This window comes from Erpetoichthys calabaricus, chromosome 14 (assembly GCF_900747795.2).
Source record: "Erpetoichthys calabaricus chromosome 14, fErpCal1.3, whole genome shotgun sequence".
Taxonomy (NCBI): domain Eukaryota; kingdom Metazoa; phylum Chordata; class Cladistia; order Polypteriformes; family Polypteridae; genus Erpetoichthys; species Erpetoichthys calabaricus.
The window spans coordinates 47,651,362-47,674,988 of record NC_041407.2 but is presented as its reverse complement, the minus strand read 5'-3'; the positions used below and the strand labels follow the sequence as shown (position 1 = coordinate 47,674,988).

Here is a 23,627-nt window from a genome sequence, read left to right as displayed (position 1 = left end):
TGGGGTACTGCGGACCATAAACATAAGGAAGGAAGGCAACTCTTAGCATATTAGCACTGGGCAGTCTTAATTATGGTCTAATGATAGGATTGGCCTACAGTATATATATATTTGTAGGTGGTTTAATGCATTGTGATAATCAGCATTAAATAAAGAAGAAAACCCCTATGATGATTACATTACTATATGCTTTTGTCTATACTATGCTCCTTGAGACTAATACACTACAAGCTTGTTTCCAAAGGTAAAAATTTGGCTAAAGGATGCCCTGCATATGCCATTGTATAAGATACTATTTAATAAAACAGGACATGCCTAATGCCTGAGTGTTGGAAATATAAACACGAGAATGGGAAGCAATTCACCCCTCATCAGTTATGATAAAAATGGAACATTTGAACTACAGCATATGAAAGATTTAGAATTAGCAGGAATATGTCAGTTTTTACATGTAAATTTGGTCAATATATCATATTGATGGACCTAATCAATGACTTTGTTAAATGGTGCGACTCAAACCACCTACACCTGAACACCAGCAAAACCAAGGAGCTGGTGGTGGATTTTAAGAGGTCCAGACCCCTCATGGACCCCGTGATCATCAGAAGTAACTGTGTGCAGATGGTGCAGACCTATAAATACCTGGGAGTGCAGCTGGATGATAAATTAGACTGGACTGCCAATACTGATGCTCTGTGTAAGAAAGGACAGAGCCGGTTATACTTCCTTAGAAGGCTGGCGTCCTTCAACATCTGCAATAAGATGCTGCAGATGTTCTATCAGACGGTTGTGGCGAGCGCCCTCTTCTACGCGGTGGTGTGCTGGGGAGGCAGCATTAAGAAGAAAGACGCCTCACGCCTGGACAAACTGGTGAGGAAAGCAGTCTCTATTGTTGGCATGGAGCTGGACAGTTTAACATCTGTGGCAAAGTAACGGGCGCTCAGCAGGCTCCTATCAATTATAGAAAATCCACTGCATCCACTAAACAGTGTCATCTCCAGACAGAAGAGCAGCTTCAGTGACAGACTGCTGTCACTGTCCTGCTCCACTGACAGAGAAGATCGTTCCTCCCCCAAACTGTACGACTCTTTAATTCCACCCGGGGGGGTAAACGTTAACATTATATAAAGTTATTGTCTGTTTTTACCTGTATTATTATCAATCTTTAATTTAATATTGTTTTTTGTATCAGTAAGGTGCTGCTGGAGTATGTGAATTTCCCCTTGGGATTAATAAAGTATCTATCTATCTATCTATCTATCTATCTATCTATCTATCTATCTATCTATCTATCTATCTATCTATCTATCTATCTATCTGTCTGTCTGTCTGTCTGTCTGTCTGTCTGTCTGTCTGTCTGTCTGTCTGTCTGTCTGTCTATATCATTTCGACTCGGACAGATGAATAAATTATCATAAAAGTTTCATGATGGGCTGCTAGGTGTAGTTTCATGCTGTTCGCTAAATGTCTTTTTTTACATATCAGATTTTATCAGACAATAGTTAAGCCTATGAAATATGTACTTTAAAAAATAAAATAAAAAAGAGAACAGAAGCAGCCCAGCAGATAAAACTATTCAGGTGGTGTATTTCTGATAACGTACACAGTCACAGTGGTCTAGTGATGCACAGAATGTGTTTAAGCACTGTTAATTTCAGGGTAAACAAACTTAACTCAAAACCAGAAGCCATAGGTGGACAAATCCATTTGCAATTTACTAAACACACAGTTTACAACTCGGCTTATGTCTGAGAATATGGAAAATTACAAAGGACAATTTAAACAGTTTGATCCTAGGTGTATGTGGCAAGGCCTGAGGACAATAATGGACTATAAAATAACTACTCCCACCACGATGAGCACCGACACCTCTCTGGCGGACGAGCTCAATAATTTCTGTGGGCACTCCAACATATCTGCGGTAGGAGAACCACTCACTGAGGAAACATTGCTCACTTTGTCGGAGCATAAGATAAAGAGAGCTTTTAGGAAAGTGAACAACAGAATGCAGCAAGTCCAGATGGCATTCCAGGATGTGTTTTTAAGATCTGTTGTGATCAGCTTACACCAGTATTCACAGTAATATTTAATCTCTCTTCAACCCAGCTTGTCATACCAGCATGCTTTGAAAGATCCACCATTGTCCCTGTACCTTAGAAATCACATTCAATCTGCCTGAATAACCAACATCCTGTTGCATTCCTACCTATATTAATAAAGTGTTTCAAGGAGCTAGTCAAGAATTATATATGCTTTTCTCTGCCAAAAGAACCAGATTCATTACAGTTCATATATTGCTTAAGTAGATTAACAGAGAATGCCATCTTCTTGATCCTTCAAACAGTATTGGCTCGCCTGGTTAGGAAAAGCAGGAATTATGTGTGAATGTTCGTTGTAGACTATAATTCTGCATTTAACACAATAATTCCCTCTAAAGTCATCGTCAAATTTAGTGACCTACATCTGAGCACTTTATATTGCAGCTGCATTTTTTACTTCCTGATAGGCAGACCCCAGGTGATTGGAGTGGGTGAAAATTCCTCTCCCAGTTTCAACACAGAGGTTCAACAGGTGTGTGTGTTCTGAGCTCTCTGCCTGACTTCTTGTAAACATTCTGTATGACTGCATGCACATGACACAAACTTCACTGTCAAGTTTGCTGATCACAAGGCTGTGGTAAAAAAAAAATCACAACAGCATCTTTACCACCTTTGCGATTTCAGGCTGCCCTCCCAGTGACTAAACAACTTCTGTAAATCTACCAATGAAAGCATCCTTACAGGAAGCATTCCTGCCTGGTCTGGCAACAGTACACCACAGGACTGCATCACTGGGTGTGTACTCTTCGAGGACATCTGCACCAAGCGATGTTAGCCCAGGGCAAAGAAACTTATCGATGATACCAGCCATCCCAACAATGGCCTCTTTTCTCTACTTCGGTTAGGTGAACGCTTCATAAAGTTCAGTTCAGAGCTTCTGAGAAGGAGTTTTTTTTCCCACAGTCCATGTGCATCTTGAATAAGGAAAATGGCTAAAACCACATGATGCCTTTTGCTAACTTTTTTACATTAAGTTAGTTATTTATGTAGTTATTATTTTTTCACAGATTTATAATTTTGATCATTTTTTATATTTATTAAGTCATGTATTACTGTTATTCCTTTAATAATGCTTATTTTAATTTTAATGTTATTTTAATACTTATTTAAATTTTAATACTTATTTTTCCTAAAACATAGTCATTGGAGATAAGCAACTAAGCATTTCAGTGCATATTGCATTGTATAACAGGCAAATAAAATTTAATTTGATTTGAATTGCTTTAGAGTTGTAGTGGCTACTGATTTAGCTACAGTAAGCTTTTATTTAGAGGTGAATTCTTCTTTCTTGCTTGGTTTATCAGAGAAGCATTAAATTGCCAGTTGATTCTAATTTTCTGAACTCCGTGTGTGGGTGTGATATGGTGACCTATCTTTAGTCACATAAAAGTATCAGGACAGTAATAACAATTATCACAGTTTACAATTATCTAATCCTTAGATAAATCTAACATCAGTTGACAGACAACACAAAAGAAATTTTAATGTGGTGGTATTTCTTTGACAAAAAATAAACAAAAAGATGCAGAAGCCATGTATGAAATATTGAATTATCCCTTAAGCATATGTAATTAGGGAAAGGTGGTGCTAATCAAGTGAACCTTATGATTAGGATGTGCTATTCCTTCAAGACAGTCTTTATTAAAGTGAGCACTGTTGCAGATTTATCCAGAGATCAGATTGTATGATGTTCTGAGAAACCACAACATAACTCTATGGAACTACAGATGTCTGTCTGTATGCTTAATGATACAGCTCTTGACTCGCCCACCAGAAAATTCTGGAACAAGTATAGCTTTCATGGTAAGTTAGTTAGAATAGTGGTTTAGAGTTGCAGTGTTGCATCTGAATGAACTCTACTAGCCTACTAAAATAGTATCATATAGACTAATTAGACTAAAGTGTATGTTGTTTCATCATTATTCACCAATCCATGTCACCACAATAATGTAATACCAACTTTCAAGCACAGTGGTGCAGGATAACTTCTGGACGAGCTTTGAAGTTATGCAATAGGGACTCTAGGCTATAGCTCCCTCTAGTGGCTTTTGTTAGTCCCTACACCCCTGAGTTTTTGGTTATCTTATGAGATACATAAATTTCCAAATCTGCAAACAGGATAATGTCTTTTGTTTTCATTGGGTGTGAGGATACTGTTTTGTACCACTCTCGGTTTCCTGATCAGCAGTATGCTACATAACTTATACTTTATCTTAGAAGTGAGTTCAAAGGAGAGATGTGAGTAATCTAAAGAGCAAAATTACCATTAATAATGCTTTGTAATTTCCTTAGAAAGACTTCCAAGTGATTGATGACTGTTAAATCTCACTACTTTTATCAACATTTTTCTTTTTTGATAAAATATCATTAACAAATAGATGATTTTATTGTCTCTGTGTTTCAGTGTTTCAAACAACTGCAGCAAGAAGAGCCCAGGGTGAGTTGAAGCCTCAAGGATGTGGTCCTCAAGGGCCACTGAATTACAGCTTGTTGATTTGGCTACAATCCATTTTTAAAACCAAGCTTCACTTGCAACACAGAAGCTCTCTGTCATAGTTTTGCTGATTACTTGAGAAAATGTCACATGTTTTGCAAAGTAGATTATCACTCAGAATAATGGCTGCAGGCACAAGCTGCATACTTGAACATCACTTACTGTAGTGTCTGTCCGTGCTCGATTTCTGATTGTGAAGTAATCAGCCTCCAGTATGTGTTCTCTTTCCATGTCCTCTGCTAAGCTAACAAGTGTTTAAACCTCCTACAGGGAGATGCAAACAGTGGAGGTCCAGGTTGTGCAGGAGCATCAGGGACACCAGGAATTCCTGGACTGCCTGGCGAGAAAGGAGAGCAGGTTAGTTGAAGGGAACTATCCACATAATTTATTACCTGCTTCTATAAGGCTGAATAAGCATATGCTGAGTTTTAATGTTTTCAGTTTCTTCATGATAGTTAAACATTAAAGAAATTGTAATAATGATATTTCTGAGCACGTGGCTCATAGGATAATGTTTTGTGTGTTTAAACTTTTTCATAATTTATGAAGGTTTGTCCTATCTTCCAGGGTCCAGCAGGGTCTAGGGGTTTTCCTGGTTCCCCTGGTGCAATTGTAAGTATATTTAAAAATCACTAATTTCTAGGTGTATAATTTTAGCTCTGCACCTATCTGTACACATTTCGAACATGAATGAGGTGAACAGATCAAATGTCTGCAATCCTGCAAATTATTTCTTGGTTGTTACTGCCCTCTAGTGGACATAGCACCTTAAAGCATAACATTATCTCATGACAGAAAATTTTTTTTTTTTTTTTTTATATATGCACAGTATATTATGTATGTGAAGAGAATAATCTGAAAACAGTTTATGATTTTTTCCTTGGTCCAGTTTTTACATTTTTCTAAGTAATTTTAAAAATTGTAGTCTGCTGTAGTCTATTCTGTTCTATTGACATCTTACAACTAACTATAAATGTGAGTAATTATGCAAATAAAATTTGCCAAATTGGCTCTGAAATCATCAAGTGATAAACTGTTGCTAATTATTGTTGTGTTTGCCTCCTGCTGTCTTGGAGCATGACATAATGCACAAAAGAAGGGATAAATAAAAAATCATACATTTGTACTGAACAATCAGCAGCTATACTAGTGTCTTAATCATGTTTGCAAGTTGTTGGTATTTAATGAAAAGACACTTTTTAAAATCTGAGCCCTGCGTAGAGTGCATAAAGCCTGAGAGATGTGACGTTTTAAAATCTGAGCCCTGCGTAGAGTGCATAAAGCCTGAGAGATGTGACGAAGAGCCTGAGAAGATTTACAGATGTCTTACAGGTTTGCAGATATTTTTGCGGCCCAGAGACATAAACAGTGAGCTTAAGAAACGGTTTACATTTTCTTTTTTAAATAAATGGTTTGTTAAAGGATTGAAATATAAAATGTACTAAAAATAGGTGTTAAAATTTATATGGAAACATTAAAGGGACTTTGTAGCCCAAAAGGAAATGAACACCGTTTAATGCTGCCTACATTATTTGAATCTCAATAAATAGAAAAATATGGCTATGGTAGGAACTTGGCATCTAATTCAATAGCTCAGTCTCGGATACTGATTATGTGTAATGTTGGTTGCCTGTAATCACATTTTGGTGTACATTTTGCATATTTATACAGCTATCCAAACACATTTTATAAATAAATTATATGTATTTTATAGAGTACCTTTTGCATTGTGAACATCAGTAAAAGAAATTTACAAGTTTGTGAATATGGTACATTAGACAGTATTTTGTTTTTTAAGTTGGAGCACATTAAGTGACCTGCTTATGGTAACATAATTAGTCAGTGATGAAGGTTGAACTGGCAGTGTTGTCCAACATCATGGCCACTAGTCCACACTTCTTAAAGAAAGTAACACATTTATATTGCAGGCAGTGATTACCTTAGAAAATATGTGACTTCAGGCAAATTGAGAAACCAGACGAAAGTGGCAGTGCCACAGCTTTAAATTTTTGGATGGTGTGCAAGCAGGACTTGAGTGGTATATGTCAGGCCATCACAACTCCCTCAGCTGAGGTGGCTGTCCTGATTTTCAAGGACTCATACTCATAACTCATAACCATGGCTTAATGTGTACCTCTCATACTACTTAGCCTATATGAAAATAGTACTAAAAGGAATGATGTGGAAAGTGGGACATGTAATTTGTGTTCATAGTTCCACTTGACTCTTGGTATGAGAATCAAATGATAATACATGATTAATCACTCATTGCTGTTTTCTCCTATCAGGGTCCACCCGGTTTCCCCGGTTCACCTGGGCCAGCTGGATTGCCTGTAAGTTATCGTTTTTAACTTCTGATTGACCCTTATGATTTTTCTTTAATGGTTTCAAGGAAAAGTCAGGTGTATCAACTTCAAATTGTTTAAATATATTTGCCTGTTTTGTTTTTAGTCTCATTGGTCTGTTGATGGGGAGTTTGCTCCGCATCAGAGGAGTAGACTTGCATGTTCACTCTTTGACTTCCAGCTTTTGGCTTCACTTTCTTCAGCTTTTATCACTTTGCTGCTTTATGTTAATCACCACCCAGAATTCATTCAGTTCTTAATTAATTGCCAACTTTTATGAAGATATAGTATATGAAAACTATGCCACAGACATCTCCGACAGTATGATATGGGGTACAAATACATCTAAGCTTCCTTAAAGATTACCTAATTAGAATATTTTCTAAGAAGTCTGAACAACAAAGTGCTTTTAAACTTAAATGTTTATCAGCACTTTTAACAAGTCTTGACACTCTAAAGCTGCAAGACGTATCGGCAACCATGGCAAATGAAACTGCCATTACAGCAATTAGAGCAGAGCCTCTTCAGTAGGACATAATGAATTGCTTTCTGTCGTATTTGCATTTTCTTCACTCAGGGGGTCTCAGCAGTCATTCCTGTTGGGATCCTTGCTCCAATTTACCATAAGGCTATAAAGGAAAGAATTTTGAAAGTTCATCTGCAAATGTGAGAAAGTGTTGGTTAGAAATTAATTGCTCTCATCTGTAAGGTAAAAATTGTGGTAGGTCTAAAACAAATGATGATTGAATCAGGTATAGAATTCAATTAATTTAGTAGTCTTGGTGATGTTGAGTTCTTCCTGTTTTACTTTTCTAAGAATAAATGATAGCAAGGAAGGACATGATCAGTAGAGGTCTTAGACTGAGCTAATCATATGTGTAAGTTAAACATTTTTCTTGTGCAGAATGGCATTTTTCACACACATACAGACACGCTTTTCTACATGAACAATGTGTCAATTCTTCTTCTAGCTGTCAGACCAATACCAAACCAAGAATACTATTACACAGTAGCAAATAATGGTAGTGGTTTGTGATAAAGTGTTTGAGGGGTAAAACCTGCTTAGCCTGGTTTCTTTTATTGCTCTGTGGTCTTGTTGGGGAAATCAAACCCAACAGTGTTCTGCACATTTTGCAAGGGTTTCTTAAAAACGTAACTAAACTAGCATGTTAATTCCTTCATAATCTTACCCACTTGTTAATTGCCAAGTGCTTCTTAACCTTGCCTCCTCTTGTGTCAACTACAGTGACAGACAGCAGTTGCCAGGCAGAGCACATGACAGTACTCTAAATATTTCTCTGAATATTTAGAATACTAAAATTTATACTTGAAATCATGTCATATTCTTGCTGAAATGCATTAATGAATTAGTATGATATATATATTTTATAAATTACTTCTGCTATTTACGTGTTAGCTCATCATTTTTCTCTGTTCTTCAGAAGTTTTGAAGAATATGTGGTCTAAGGTTGTACACATTTACACTGGTTGATACTTTTTCTGTATTGAAAATTGATTATGGAAAAAAAGAAAAGAAAGAAAGAAAGACAAAGGAAAGGGAAGGATGGGATGATTTGGTGGGGAGATAGTAGAGTTGCAATAAAGAAAACCTAAAAAGAAGAATACCTGATGAATTATGTGTCATTGTCTCCAACCACTACCTCACAAATGCAACACCCACTTATTATTTAAGTATTTGCAGAATACACAAGCATAATCTGAGCCTCTTGGAGACTAGTTACATATATTGTAAAAGCTTTCTTCAGTTAACATACAGGTGATTTGCAGTCACTAATGATTTTTTACAGGTATTGTGACCAAGTGATCTAGTTGTACCCGTCTTCATCTGCAAATTCTTCATGTATGCTTGTTGACACTGGTAACCAACCTCAGACAGTGGATGAAGGACAATACAGTATAGCACGTATTGTGGGTGTAGCAACATGCTATCAGTGCATGCTCCCAACAACAGAAAGCCCCCAGAGTGGTAGAAAATATAGACATAGCTACAGTAAATGGAAACCCGCTTTCGCTGTATTCATTAATTGGCAGGTATAATCAGACATTCACCTTAGCCGTGCTGGGTTGCTATAACTGTATGCACAATGAGGCATTAGTATGCTAAAAAGAGGCACAGGGTTTGGAAATGTCTAATTTCCTTATTTTAGGGTAGAAGGTTCATACCAGGCTGGTATGGATGGTAATCAGGCCATCATCACTATCATTTTTAGATAGTTGTTTTGTTGATCAGTTTTGCAATTAAGAGAATTTGTTTTCATTAATAAACAAACTGAACACTCTTCAAAAGGAAATCCATCCATCCATTCATTTTCCAACCTGCTGACACAGGGTCACGGGGGTCTGCTGGAGCCAATCCCAGCCAACACAGGGCACAAGGCAGGAACCAATTCCGGCCAGGGTGCCAACCCACCGCAGGACACACACAAACATACCTACACACCAAGCACAAACTAGGACCAATTTAGAATCACCAATCCACCTAACCTGCATGTCTTTGGACTGTGGGAGGAAACCGGAGTGCCCGGAGGAAACCCACACAGACACAGGGAGAACATGCAAACTCCACGCAGGGAGGACCTGGGAAGTGAACCCAGGTCTCCTAACTGCGAGGCAGCAGCGCTACCACTGCGTCGAAATTTGAATTCATAATGGACTTTGTTTGCTTCATTTATGGATTGAGGAAAAATTACACATTATATAAATCAAATACAGTTGTGCATCAATTTACAGCCAACAGAGCCAAGGCCATTCATACTTATGGCCAATGGCCACAGAAAAACAGTAGGGTAATAATGTTCTAGAATCTGCCAGAACTAGCCACTACAGGCTACAAAGGCTGTAATGACTTATGTTTATCATATGCTTATGGCAGCGCTGTCAGCCATAGAATGATACATTCTGCACAGAAGCAGTGAAAAAGAGGTGGTGGGGCTGCATTTCACCTTGGAGCCGCAATTTGGCGCGTGACTGTATGTGCACAAATAATTTGCAAATTGCCACCAGGTTGTCCAGGTGGTGTATACATACATGTGTGAAAAGAATAAATTTAAGTTGTGTGTACAGGATCTTTTATTCTTTTAGTGTCTCATTCCATGTTTTCCCTCTTTTGATTAAAGTGCCCTCTGCATTAATAAACAGTGACACTGTGTTTTAATCTAACAGAAGGGACAAGGTCTTTTTTTAGAGATGTACAATTTTTTTTGCTCAGTGAGTGTTTCTCCTTTGTATTGCATTCATCTTTAAAAAACATATCCAATTTTCTATGATTTATACAATTTATCATATTTGGCTATTAAAACATTATGCTATTTTTTACTTCTTTTTAGATTTTCACAGCTTTATTTCATGAGCATGGGAAAGGCTCTATATAAATAATATGTATATTATTATTATTATTATATTATTATTATTAATATTATTATTATTCGAATGAAGGACCAAAAATGACACTATGCAATAAAGCATTGTCTGTCATGTTTCAGTCAACTTATGATGCTTTTTTATAGACATACTTTACTGTATTTTTTCATAAAGTAGCTTGTCTGTTACATATGTCCCTCACGTATTAACTCAAGGAGTAGGTCAAAATAGATATTTTAGCAGTGCATATACAGGCTAAGTGACTTGATTCCTGGGTTTTAATTTTGTTGCTTAGCTTCAGTATGCATGGAGCTTGCATATTCACAACCATGTACTCAGTGCCACCTAAACAGACACTGTTCCCCAAAAACAGAAATTGGTTCACAAAAATTATGGAAATCAGAGCAAGCAGAAAAAACAGAAATAAATTATTTGTCATTCAGCATGACACTCTTATAATCTGTTGCATTTCCATAGCTCACAATTATATAAAGGTATGTATCTTCTTACAATTATGTTTACCCCCTGAAAAAGCCAAAAACATGGAATTTTTTTCAACAAGTAATAATGTTATTATGTATAACAGAAACATTTAAATATCTGAAATGTCAACATAAAACTGGAAAGATATTGTATGTTTAGTATCTACTGCTATATTGATGCAAATTTAATATATGTCCTTTGTGTGACATGTTTTGAAACATTCACGCAGCACACAACACAGTTTTGCAGGTCGGGACAGTAGAACTATGTTTTTATTGCCCACTTTCCTTGTTTTTATTTTTTCTGTTGTTTGATCCTTACAATAGATGCACCCCATGTGTTACCAAGAGTGCAAGCTGTGTGACTTCCTTATTTCCCTAGACACAAACAATAGTTTGCTTGAATAGTTCTTATGAGACTAATGTGTTCCTTGTCTTTTTACTTGATTGCAATCATTTTGCTTCTTTCTCACACACCTATCTGGACAAAGTCTACGGCAAGCCTTCAGCGACCAAATTTTATCAGACATATTACAGCAGTTTCGGGTCATCGAGGTGCCATATGCATTGGTTTTCACTATCTGTGTCAGCATCTATATGATCAATTGACATTGTCTTCACTCCTGCTTGATTGAACTAATGGTTAAGTTTCAGTTTGTCCTAAAAATTGTCTTTAAAGCATCTCATTTACATGCCATCATGTTTTGGTTAAAGGCTGCATTCTACTCATGAATATTGATGAGTTAACTTAGAGTGGCAAAGCATATTGATATTATGATTTTTTTCAGCATTATGTTATTTAATCCACTAGACGGAAGCAGAATACTGTTGTGAAAGTTATTAGGGCTTAACTGTGAAGCTGATCATTACATGTCAGCCAGTCTAACTCGGGCTTAACTGTAATAACACAGAATTCCATGCCCGAACTATGCCAAGAAGGTTAATTACTAGAACTCTTCATCTCAGTTCTTGGAGGGATGCAGCATTATATTTTTTTATTACTTCAACCAGATTACTGGTTATGTTTGTTTCGTATTCTAAAAAATAATAAAAACTGTTTAAAAAATTGAGATGGATTAGTAATCCATTAACTTTTTTCTTTTTCTTTTTAAATATTGCATGCAGACAGCTGCATAATATTAAATACAGAGCTGAAAATTTGATTTAGTTTGACACTCTACTATACATTATCATTTTGTTTGGCAGTTTGTTTTTAACTGTTTTAAAAAGCTATTGAGGGCCAAGAATTTCAAGAAGTGAACTAAAATAAGCAAATAAAGTGTACACATTCTCTTAAAATGTCTTAAACTCTATTGTATAACTGAAAGAAGCATCTTCTGGAGTAAAGTATGAAGTATTCAGTACTTACCAAAAGTGGTACAAGAAACAACAAGTGATGAACCAATGACAGGGCCATGACACCCAAGGCTTAATGATGCACACGGGGAGTGAAAGCTAGCCCTTCTAGTACAATCCTACCGAAGAGCTACTGTAGCACCTATTGCTAGCTATGAGAGAAAGGTGTCAGAACACACAGTGCATCACATTTTGCGTGCATACAGGGCTACATAGCTGTAGATCCATCAGTGTGCCCATGTTGACCCCCTGTCCGCCACCGGTAAGCACCTACAATGGGAACAACGGCATCAGAAATGGACCATGGAGCAGAGAAATAAGGTGGCCTGGTCTGAAAAATCACATTTTCTTTTAGATCATATGGACAGCTGGGTGCGTGTGTTTCATTTACTTGGGAAAGAGATGGCAGCAGGATGTACTATGGGAAGGAGGCAAGCCCACAGAGGCAGTGTGATTCTCTTAGCAATGTTCTGCTGGGAAGCCTTGGGTCCTGGCATTCATGTGGGCATTAATTTGATATTTCCATCTACCTTGTTGCAGACCATATACACCACTTCATTCCAATGGTGTCAGTAGCCTCTTACAGCAGGATAATGCGCCCTGATACACTGCAAAAAATGTTCAAGAATGATTTAAGGAACAAGACACACAGGACAGTGTGTTCACTTGGATTCCAAATTCCCCAGAGCTCTAATCTGTTTGAGCATCTGGAAGATGTGTTGGAAAACAAGTTTGATGCATGGAGGTCCCATTTCACAACTTAAAGGACTTTAAGGAACTGCTGCTAACATTTTGGAGCCAGGTACTTCAGGCCACCTTCAGAGGCCTTGTGAAGGGTCAAAGGTATTTTGGCTACACCAGGAGGATGTACACAGTATTAAACAGGTGGCTCTAATATTATGCCTGATTAGCGTATGTACAGTATTGTCATTGAATGAAAAATTGTTTATTAAAAAACTGTTACTTCTGTAACTACACACAATGAGCTGAGGTAATCAACATAATTAAAGAAGTTTTTGGATCAGTAGCAAGCATACCTTCTTACTTAGTATTTGGGTAGGACGAAAACATATAGCAGCTCTCTAGAACTAACCTTGAGACACCTGACAGTGTCAAATCTTGTTTGCATTCAGTCATTCATTTATTATTATGAATGTTCAGGAATGTTTCACATTGTTTTGCATTCACATATAGGACAGGCAAAACAAATGCAAATAGGCATGCACAAACTATTGTAAATACAATTATTTAACCCTTGTGCTCATTTTATGTAAACATGGACATATTATTGGGTACATATACTTAACAAGTCTACCTCACCTAGTTTAACTCATTGATTCTCATTTTATTGTCTGAAAAAGGAAATTAACATTTCTCAAACTTTTCATTCCTAAATCACATTACATTTAAAGTCCTCTACACTGCTTGAGAATTAGCTATTTTTATATTATAGCAAGCTCTATTCCACAACTGTATTAAAATTGTTTTGACTTTTTTTTTAATTAATTTTGATTAGGAGCAAATAATATTTCCATACAATCAAGTCAAACTTAAAAAAATAAAATTCAGCCACCATTTTTGACTTTAATTGTATTTTGCATGGGGTACCTGTCCATTCAGAATACAATATTCGTATGAAAACCACTTCTAAATCCTAGAGACAAGAAAGAACTTAATTAATGCTAGATTACTTTCCTAATACAAACCCCTGGCACATCCACAGGAAACAGCATGGCATTTATTTAGCAAGAACTTCTGTACAGGGTAATGGAAACTCCTGGCGAGGGTATGCTCGCTTTCTGGGATGACTTCTTACTTCTTCAACCGCCTGTTTGCCTTCTAGTTTTGTATACAGGCTGACTTTCTTTCTGTCACTTTGCGGACAGGGCTGCAATTTGAGGAACTGTGTTAAAAGCTTATTTGTAAAAAACTCCATCTAAGTGAACTCCACCACTTGAGACTAGACATATGTCTTGTGACCTGTAGCGGGTGTTGTAGCACCCCATACACAACCTCACAGTCATAAGTCCATCCACCCATTATCCAACCCGCTATATCCTAACTATAGGGTCACGGGGGTCTGCCAACACAGGGCGCAAGGCAGGTAACAAACCCCGGGCAGGGTGCCAGCCCACCACAGGAGTCATAAGTCTCAGTTTAAATAAAAGATCTATTAAATACAAGTACCCTTCAATAGAGGCGTCTTGTTAAACACACAATATAATAGTTTTCCTCTCTCTTTCTCTACTCTCTACCTCACCTGGATGAGGCAGAGCAGCTTTTTTTATCTCAGACCTGGGACTACTTCTGGTGTCAGGGCACTACCTATAAGAAGTACCTCCAGGTCAAGCGAAAGTCCGAGAAAGTAAAGGTTATACATTCCTGCAGTACCCCTGTTAGAACCCATGAAACCCAAATGGGCTGAACTCCAATTTTCTGTTGGTAACCTGCAGGGTACTGAAGCAGAGGGATGCTGTCACAAAGTGAATAAGGGGAGAAAATACTTCTATGTTGTTGTGTTCCCCCATCCTTCCAATGTGTTGGGCTCCCTGATGGGTAAAGATCCCTGTTCCATCCCTGCTGGAATGCAAGCCCATTAGTGCCATTCATTACAGTCTTCTCTCAGCTTTTTTGTGTTAAATACAGTTGGTTACAAGAAACGAATAACATCTGCCTCGCCATGTGGTTTATTTACTGTCTTTGCTGCTTAAGTATGTCTTCATTTCCTATAACTTTTCATGTTAACATACTTATTTTCATAATAAACTGTAATGGCTCAGCTACCCAAATATATAACTAACTCACAAATAAATAAGTGAAAACCAGAATGTAAATCCACCTTCAAATGTAACAAAAATACTTTATAATACAAAGAAGTATGTACAGTACAATGAGAACAAGTAATCCAAATACATAAACGATATAGAAAATTTAGTGCTTAATCCATTTGTGTGTTTTTAGCACATTATGCGAAATGTTCATATGAAATGATTAGTTTTGGCCATAAATTGATCATCAAAACACCCTTTATCTACACCTTCCAATTTCTTTTCTTTTTAAATTTCAGTGTTAATATTGTGCACGTTTATTTTACTCCCAGAATATACGAATGCAATGATAAAACACCCAGCAACTTGACAATATATTTTGTGGATTGTAGGGGGTGCTCCAACTCCTCAAACACCCGTCTACAAACAGGCACAGACACACGTCCCAAACATAATGAGCTTATATTGTAAGACACTCTTATAACAAATGTTTACTGTGCCACAACCAGAATTCAACCACAATATACAGTGCATCCGGAAAGTATTCACAGCGCATCACTTTTTCCACATTTTGTTATGTTACAGCCTTATTCCAAAATGGGTTAAATTCATTTTTTTCCTCAGAATTCTACACACAACACCCCATAATGACAACGTGAAAAAAGTTTACTTGAGATTTTTGCAAATTTATTAAAAATAAAAAAATTGAGAAAGCACATGTACATAAGTATTCACAGCCTTTGCCATGAAGCTCAAAATTGAGCTCAGGTGCATCCTGTTTCCCCTGATCATCCTTGAGATGTTTCTGCAGCTTAATTGGAGTCCTCCTGTGGTAAATTCAGTTGATTGGACATGATTTGGAAAGGCACACACCTGTCTATATAAGGTCCCACAGTTGACAATTCATGTCAGAGCACAAACCAAGCATGAAGTCAAAGGAATTGTCTGTAGACCTCCAAGACAGGATTGTCTCGAGGCACAAATCTGGGGAAGGTTACAGAAAAATTTCTGCTGCTTTGAAGGTCCCAGTGAGCACAGTGGCCTCCATCATCCGTGAGTGGAAAAAGTTTGAAACCACCAGGACTCTTCCTAGAGCTGGCCGGCCATCTAAATTGAGCGATCAGGGGAGAAGGGCCTTAGTCAGGGAGGTGACCAAGAAGCCCTATGGTCACTCTGTCAGAGCTCCAGAGGTCCTCTGTGGAGAGAGGAGAACCTTCCAGAAGGACAACCATCTCTGCAGCAATCCACGAATCAGGCCTGTATGGTAGAGTGGCCAAACGGAAGCCACTCCTTAGTAAAAGGCACATGGCAGCCCGCCTGGAGTTTGCCAAAAGGCACCTGAAGGACTCTCAGACCATGAGAAAGAAAATTCTCTGGTCTGATGAGACAAAGATTGAACTCTTTGGTATGAATGCCAGACGTCACGTTTGGGAGGAAACCTGGCACCATCCCTACAGTGAAGCATGGTGGGTGGCAGCATCATGCTGTGGGGATGTTTTTCAGTGGCAGGGACTGGGGAGACTAGTCAGGATAAAGGGAAAGATGACTGCAGCAATGTACAGAGACATCCTGGATGAAAACCTGCTCCAGAGCGCTCTTGACCTCAGACTGGGGCGACGGTTCATCTTTCAGCAGGACAACGACCCTAAGCACACAGCCAAGATATCAAAGGAGTGGCTTCAGGACAACTCTGTGAATGTCTTTGAGTGGCCCAGCCAGAGCCCAGACTTGAATCTGATTGATCATCTCTGGAGAGATCTTGAAATGGTTGTGCACCGACACTTCCCATCCAACCTGATGGAGCTTGAGAGGTGCTGCAAAGAGGAATGGGCGAAACTGGCCAAGGATAGGTGTGCCAAGCTTGTGGCATCATATTCAAAAAGACTTGAGGCTGTAATTGCTGCCAGAGGTGCATCGACAAAGTATTGAGCAAAGGCTGTGAATACTTATGTACATGTGCTTTCTCAGTTTTTTTATTTTTAATAAATTTGCAAAAATCTCAAGTAAACTTTTTTCACGTTGTCATTATGAGGTGTTGTGTGCAGAATTCTGAGGAAAAAAATGAATTTAATCCATTTTGGAATAAGGCTGTAACATAACAAAAGGTAGAAAAAGTGATGCGCTGTGAACACGTTCCGGTTGCACTGTAGTACACAGGAATACAGTACTCTGCAACTCTTTGTCTTCTTCTGTCAGTCCCTCTCTTTGCTTCCACTCTTCCATGCAAGCGTTGTCCTTCTTCCCAGAGATGAGGCAGCCAGCTTCTTTCGTGCAACACCCAGGAGTACTTCCGGTGTCACATAAGTGTGGTCCTGACGCACTACCAAGTGAGGTGGAAGCCTGATGAAGTAGGGCTCACCATACCCCGCAGCACGCCCTGGCAGCATCCACAAAAACCAAAAGTGCTGTGCTGTCTTCCATTATATCCTTTGAGAATCCAGGGAACCGCTGCAACCCAGGGAGACTGCCATCTAGCAATCCAAGGGAGATAATGCCCAGAACACGCTATCTCCACTGGTCTTTCCATCTCATGGGCTTCCCAACTGGGTAAGGATCTTGGCCGTCTGTCACAATGTGTAAATATTTTCGCCCTAAAGAAAATATTCTAGTAGTAACATATAGGCCAAGGTTACTTCTATGAAGCATCAAACTGATGACAAATAATTAAGTGCTTGGTTCCAAAGAGTGGCTTCACATATGATATATACCAGGTCATGAACCCTAGCATACAAATTGCATTCAGGGTCTAGTTGTTGGCTTCAGAAATCTCATGCCAATGGCAGAAAGCCTATGCACATAGGTTTTTAGGTTTTGTTCCTTCAAAATGTTAACGGATAAATTACAAATAGTATGTTGACTTCTTTAGCCAGGAACCAATAATTCCAAAGGATTGTCCTTTCACATCTCTGAAACATAATGTAGCACTTTTAAGATCATCTCTAATGGTAGTCCTCTGTGGCATGTACTGTACTGAGGTCCAAGCTGGATCAACTTTTAAGTCATTTTCAAAATCTCTGGGATGGAGAACATTCTTGGACATAGTATTTTTGAGAAATGCTGCTCTGGTCATAGTCCACATATGAGAATTGTGGGTTGTGTGGTTTTTTGAGGAGTTTAGTCTCTGGTCACTTAGACAAATTCAGAGCTTTGAAAATTTGTATTGAAAATTACAGAAGGTAAAAAATTGGGCCATGGTTGAGCACAAAGGAAAAATATAATTATAGTTCAAATTTAATGACAGATTAGTTCAATTCAGAGTCACAGTGACTGGCATTTTTTCTTTCTGCATCAGGCATACTGCAGGAACCAGTGCTGCACACAGATACACTAATAAGGGGTACTTTTTAACTAGTTTGGGATGTGTCTGGTTTGCATTAAGTATTCTGCCATTCTTCATTAATTCTAGTGAAGTGCCAATCTAAGACTTCAATAGCTTTAACTGAGAACATCTGAAATATATTGCCACTAATTTGTACTGCTCTGGATGCGAGAAGAAAGAAGAAGTACCAAATATAGTATATGCCACAAAAATATAATTTGATAGAATGTTTGATAAAAAGAAATACTAAAAGTCTTCCATGATTTCTTTAAAAAGGTAATTTGCAAAAAAGTCAAATGAGATTTATAAAAAATTAAAATTAATCTGTTGTTGGTTTCTGCCCTACACATAATCCTGTCCAGATATGGATGCACCGGGTTCAGAAAAAATAAGGATTTAAATTAAACAGTCTGTTAATATTTAGTATACATCTATGCAATGGGAGTAATGCCCGCTGAACAATAATAATAAAACATGCCAGTATAAAAATTGTAGAGCATTAATATCCATCATCTATATAGAAAGAGTAGTGGCCTTATATTTTCAGGATGAAAAATTCAGAAATAAAACATACATCATTAAGTGACAAAGGCTGAAACAGAAATAATCATGTGAATGGTTAACACCAATTGCTTCTCTCTGATCCTCGCCTATCTACATGAATTCTTGGGACCAATATACTATCTCGAAATGGTAGGGTATGACTGAGGATTTCTGACTGTCTCCACCTTGCTCTTCCAGTGAAGTATTTTTATTTTTGATCTCCTTATTGGTCACATGGTTTTTCATATCTTCTTACATGTTCATTTTATGCTAATTAATCTATATACTTTATAAATTAAGATGTGTACTTACTCCACTGTGTTTGATTTTACTTTTTAAGGGGCTTCAAGGAGAGAGGGGTCCTTCTGGTCAGAAGGGAGAGCAGGTAAGTGACACCAGGGTGCTCTTGCCAATTGTGGGTTATTTTTAATCGACTATTCTACTACAAAAAATATAGTGATGAGTAATAATAAGATGCAATCCCTCTCCTTTCTTTATTTTTGTACTTCACTATAAGAAAAGCAAAATTAGGCTCAAAGAAATGCTTTAAGTTTATTTTGTGAAAGAATCTATATAATAAGTATTTACTTGTGGACATCAATAGAAGCATTTTGTTGCTTGTCAAACAAAGTTTCCATTATAATTATTATCTCTTTTCATCATGACATCTTGCCAGTCTCATTGGTAACTCTAAACTTGAATCCTCTTTTAAGAATTGTATTTTCTGTATTTTTGTTGTTTGCATTTTTTTATTTCCTTCTTCTAGGGTCCACCTGGTTCACCTGGTTACCCAGGACAGATGGGAACACCTGGTCTCCCAGTAAGCTTTATTTCTTTATTTTACTCTTTTGTGTCAGCGTAACACAATGCTGATAATTCTCTATTTTTCACTCCTTTGTTTCTTCAAGGGACTCAAAGGCGAAAGGGGGTACTCTGGCTCTCCAGGAGAGAAAGGTGAATCGGTAAGTGTGGTGTGCAAAGCTTCGCTGTAAAACATATTAAATATTATGATATACAAAAGATTTTCAAAGGGCAGGGACACATGTTGGACCTGTCTTATAGTTTTTGTTACTATGTTTGCAGGCAGTGTGGCAAGGTTAAGTAGCTACAGCACCTGGGTAATAAAGGTCTTCGTAGATATCTTGGCACAGTTGCTTCATTGGTACATCAGCCACTTAACCTTTAGGTCAACTTCAGTTTTTAAATAGAGAACTAACTAGTCATGAAAGTGGTTGGCTAGGGTTTAAAATTTATTTTTTTAATTTATTTTTGTGGTTATTATTTATTGTCTTATCAATGATGCCATCAGTGATATTTTTAAAACTATTGTACCACAATAGGGCATGTGAGCCACAGCTGCCATGTTATAAAAGTCTAGCTCACATAAAATTTAGTGTCTGCTCTATTTTTAAAAAAAAGTTAAGACTCATTGTAGATAGATAGATAGATAGTGCCACAATAACCAGACATAAGAGTCGTGAAAAGGTTTGGGGCAGCCACCCGTATAATTTGGTTTCCTGTCTGCAAAGTTGCTTTCAATAGATATAGCACTGATGTGCACAAAACCAAGTCCAAAACAGAACTGAGGGAACAGGGAAAAGGTGGAGACTTTTAAAGGGGAAGACAGGAAGTGAGGTCAAAAGGGTCGGGCTCATGAAGGTCTTCTGTCATTGGTGCGAGCCCGGATGTGACATCACAGGGGCCGGAGCCGGCAAGGTCTCCTTCCATTGGCTCGGTCCCGGAATTAACATCAACAGGACCAGGTGGGATCTCCTGTGAATGGTCTGCAGGCAAGGGAGAAGAAGAGGCAGTGCACTCTGCCACATCCCAGTATGACTCTGAACTGCCCTTACTCAAGCCCTTTAGCTGCCTCCCATGCGCACGTGTGTGACAATAGATAGATAGATAGATAGATAGATAGATAGATAGATAGATAGATAGATAGATAGATAGATAGATAGATAGATAGATAGATAGATAGATAGATAGATAGATAGATAGATAGATAGATAGATAGATACTTTATTAATCCCAAGGGGAAATTCATAATTTAATTGTGCTTATTGTGGAATAAGCTTTCCTCTATTTTTAAAGAAGTCATTCTAGGAGACCAGATGAAAATGCAGAACAATTCTTTATTTGTACACAGGTATGCACAAATGTCTCAGTCCGTACAGTGAGCAAACAATAAATCAATTCATCTGCTTTTATGCTTTTCTGTTACATTGCCTCATCTAATACATCACATTATCTGACTCTTAATATGCATAACATCATCTAGTCAACGAGTACCACCAGTATTTTCTGACTCCTTTGACTCTCTGAATATTGCCTTGTAAACAGGGGTGATCTGGGGACTGTTCTGTTGATTTTAGCACTGCTTGAGGGGTGTTTGGGCTTTCCCATTAATTTATTCTCGCTTTCTAGAGGGGTATTTGTTACTCATCTACTTCATTTTATCCTTAGAAGCTATCTTGGTGACTCCTCTAAGATGAGGCAAAAGCATCAAGTGGCTAGGGTTAAAACAACATTTAGTTAACCCTTTAGTTACATTCAACTCTTGTCATTATGTTTAATAATTCATTGTTATAATTTTATATAAGAATATACTTGTATAAATTGTAAAATGATAGCATGTATTGAATGAAAGTCTATATGCTTTAAATGTATTTTGAACACCACAAATTCTTATTTTGTTTGATGGTCTTTAGAATCCTTGTCTATGCAGCTGACTAAGAAATAGGTTTGGCCTTTTGTTTTACTTATTGTTCTAAGTTAACCTGGCTTAGCCTTCCTGATATCTCTTTTTTGCCAGCCTGAGTTTAATTTGTTATACATTTAACTTTTTTATTTTTTTCAAATTAACATTTGAGCATTTTTATTAAAATACTTTTAGGGTCCTCCTGGACCTACTGGCTACCCAGGACCTGCAGGATCAGTGGTAAGTTCAGCAAATAATTGCATGTTTTGTATGTTTGATCTTCATGTTCTAATATGCATACCATTTTGAAACCTCCACTGCTGGGCAGGGTGAAGTGCAGGGCAGACAAGTGATAAAATGGAAGCCTGTACCATGTGGGCATTAGGGTTAGCCTGTCTTGCCCTCTAATTCTGATGCCCTTTCAACATTGTAACTTTGCTTCTCTTATTTGGACAATGTTAACACTAGTTTTATTTTATTAGGGTCTCAAAGGAGAAAGAGGACCATCTGGGTCTCCTGGGTTAAAAGGAGATCAGGTAGGTAGGACTGGTTGTAATGCTACACGTTTTTATTTATTAATTGTATTTAATTATGTACTGCACTCCTTGATTGGGAGAGCTACATCTTGAGGTAAGGTTAGCATAAAACTAATGAATTCCCACTTTCACTTCTACATTTAGGGTTTCCAAGGGCAACCTGGGTTTCCAGGACAACCAGTAAGTAACTACAGCAGCAAACTTTTGAAGTGTTTTGTAATCTGTTATATAGTTCCTAAAATGATACGATTGAATTTCTTCAGGGACCCCCTGGCTTTCCTGGAAAACCTGGTCCTCAAGGTCCTTCGGGTCCTGCAGCAGAGAAAGTAAGTTAATCATGCTTAGAGTGGCTTTTTTAGAAACATATTTGAAACATTGGGACATTTGAAAAATTTAGACGAGAACAGGTCATTGAGCCCAACAAGGCTCCCCAGTTCTATCCAATTAATTCTACCAAAATAGCATTAATATACCCCTAACAAGTTTATAAATGTACCCCTATGTTCTTGTTGAACTCATTTTAAGCACTTCAATCATGTCACCTCTTAATCAACTTTTGCTTAAACTGAGAAGGCTCAGCTCTTTTGATCTTTCCTCATATCTTTTCCCCGGCAGTCATAAAAATCAGCCTAGTCACTATTCTCCAGACTTTTTCTGTTTTGTAGCCGAAAGACTAAAACTGTACACAGTACTCCAGATTAGGCCTTACCAGTGTGTTTTAAAGTTTAACCATAACCTTTTTTGACATGTACTCCACACAGCCTACTACAGTATATAATCTAACATTCTGATAGCCTTCTTAATGGCTTTTGAACTGTGTCTGGAGGTTAATAGTGATGTTAGATCAGGTCAGGTCAGGTTAGGGAGCATGCACTGGTACTGCGCATTGCCGCACTTACCAGACAATGAAACAGCTTGTGATCCTGGTTGGCAATCCCCCAGGCAGACACGCGGCCAGTTCCCTCTGGAAATGACCATCTATCTTCCGCACCCAGGTGTTATGTGGCCGTCCCCTTGGCCTGGTCCAGCCACTCGGGTCCTCAACAAGGAGGATCCTCAGAGCTGGAACACCCTCTGGTAATCGTGCCATATGGCTGTAGTGCTATAACTGATGCTCCGTCACAATGCAGGTAATGTGCCTTGTTCGGACTCTGTGAGCAATCGCTCATTTGACACAAAGTCAAACAAACGGTACCCAATGATGCTCCGAAGAGACACAGCACTGAAGGAGTCTAGTCTTCGTCTCAGGTCACTGGATAGCGTCCATTTCTTGCAACCATATAGCAAGACAGGAAGCACCAGGACTCTAAAGACTTGGACCTTCATCCTTTAGCATAAATATCGGGAGCATCACACACCCCTTTCGAGCGACCTTATGACCCTCCATGCTCTCCCAATCTGTCTTCTGACTTCATGGGAAGAGTCACCAGGGACATGAATGTTGTTTCCGAGGTAAGTACACCTTTCAACAAGGTTGACACTCTCTCCGCAGACAGACACACTGCTGATGGCTGTGCCTAAGAGGTCATTAACACTAGAATTACCAGAGCCAATTACCAGGGTCCTACTTGTAGAGTACTCATCAGCTTTTAATACCAGCCGT

At 38.2% G+C, this 23,627-nt stretch overlaps 1 protein-coding gene across 1 annotated transcript in view; it reads left to right on the top strand.

Annotated features, from left to right (window-relative positions):
• col16a1 (collagen, type XVI, alpha 1) overlaps window positions 1-23,627 on the top strand; it is a 346,728-nt gene that overhangs the window by 280,025 nt on the left and 43,076 nt on the right. Inside the window, exons 45-55 of the mRNA XM_051936205.1 lie at window positions 4,504-4,536; window positions 4,864-4,950; window positions 5,161-5,205; window positions 6,882-6,926; window positions 19,128-19,172; window positions 19,554-19,607; window positions 19,696-19,749; window positions 21,684-21,728; window positions 21,971-22,024; window positions 22,169-22,204; window positions 22,288-22,350. Coding sequence (XP_051792165.1) covers window positions 4,504-4,536; window positions 4,864-4,950; window positions 5,161-5,205; window positions 6,882-6,926; window positions 19,128-19,172; window positions 19,554-19,607; window positions 19,696-19,749; window positions 21,684-21,728; window positions 21,971-22,024; window positions 22,169-22,204; window positions 22,288-22,350 — 561 coding nt within the window. The remainder of the gene's footprint in view (window positions 1-4,503; window positions 4,537-4,863; window positions 4,951-5,160; window positions 5,206-6,881; window positions 6,927-19,127; window positions 19,173-19,553; window positions 19,608-19,695; window positions 19,750-21,683; window positions 21,729-21,970; window positions 22,025-22,168; window positions 22,205-22,287; window positions 22,351-23,627) is intronic.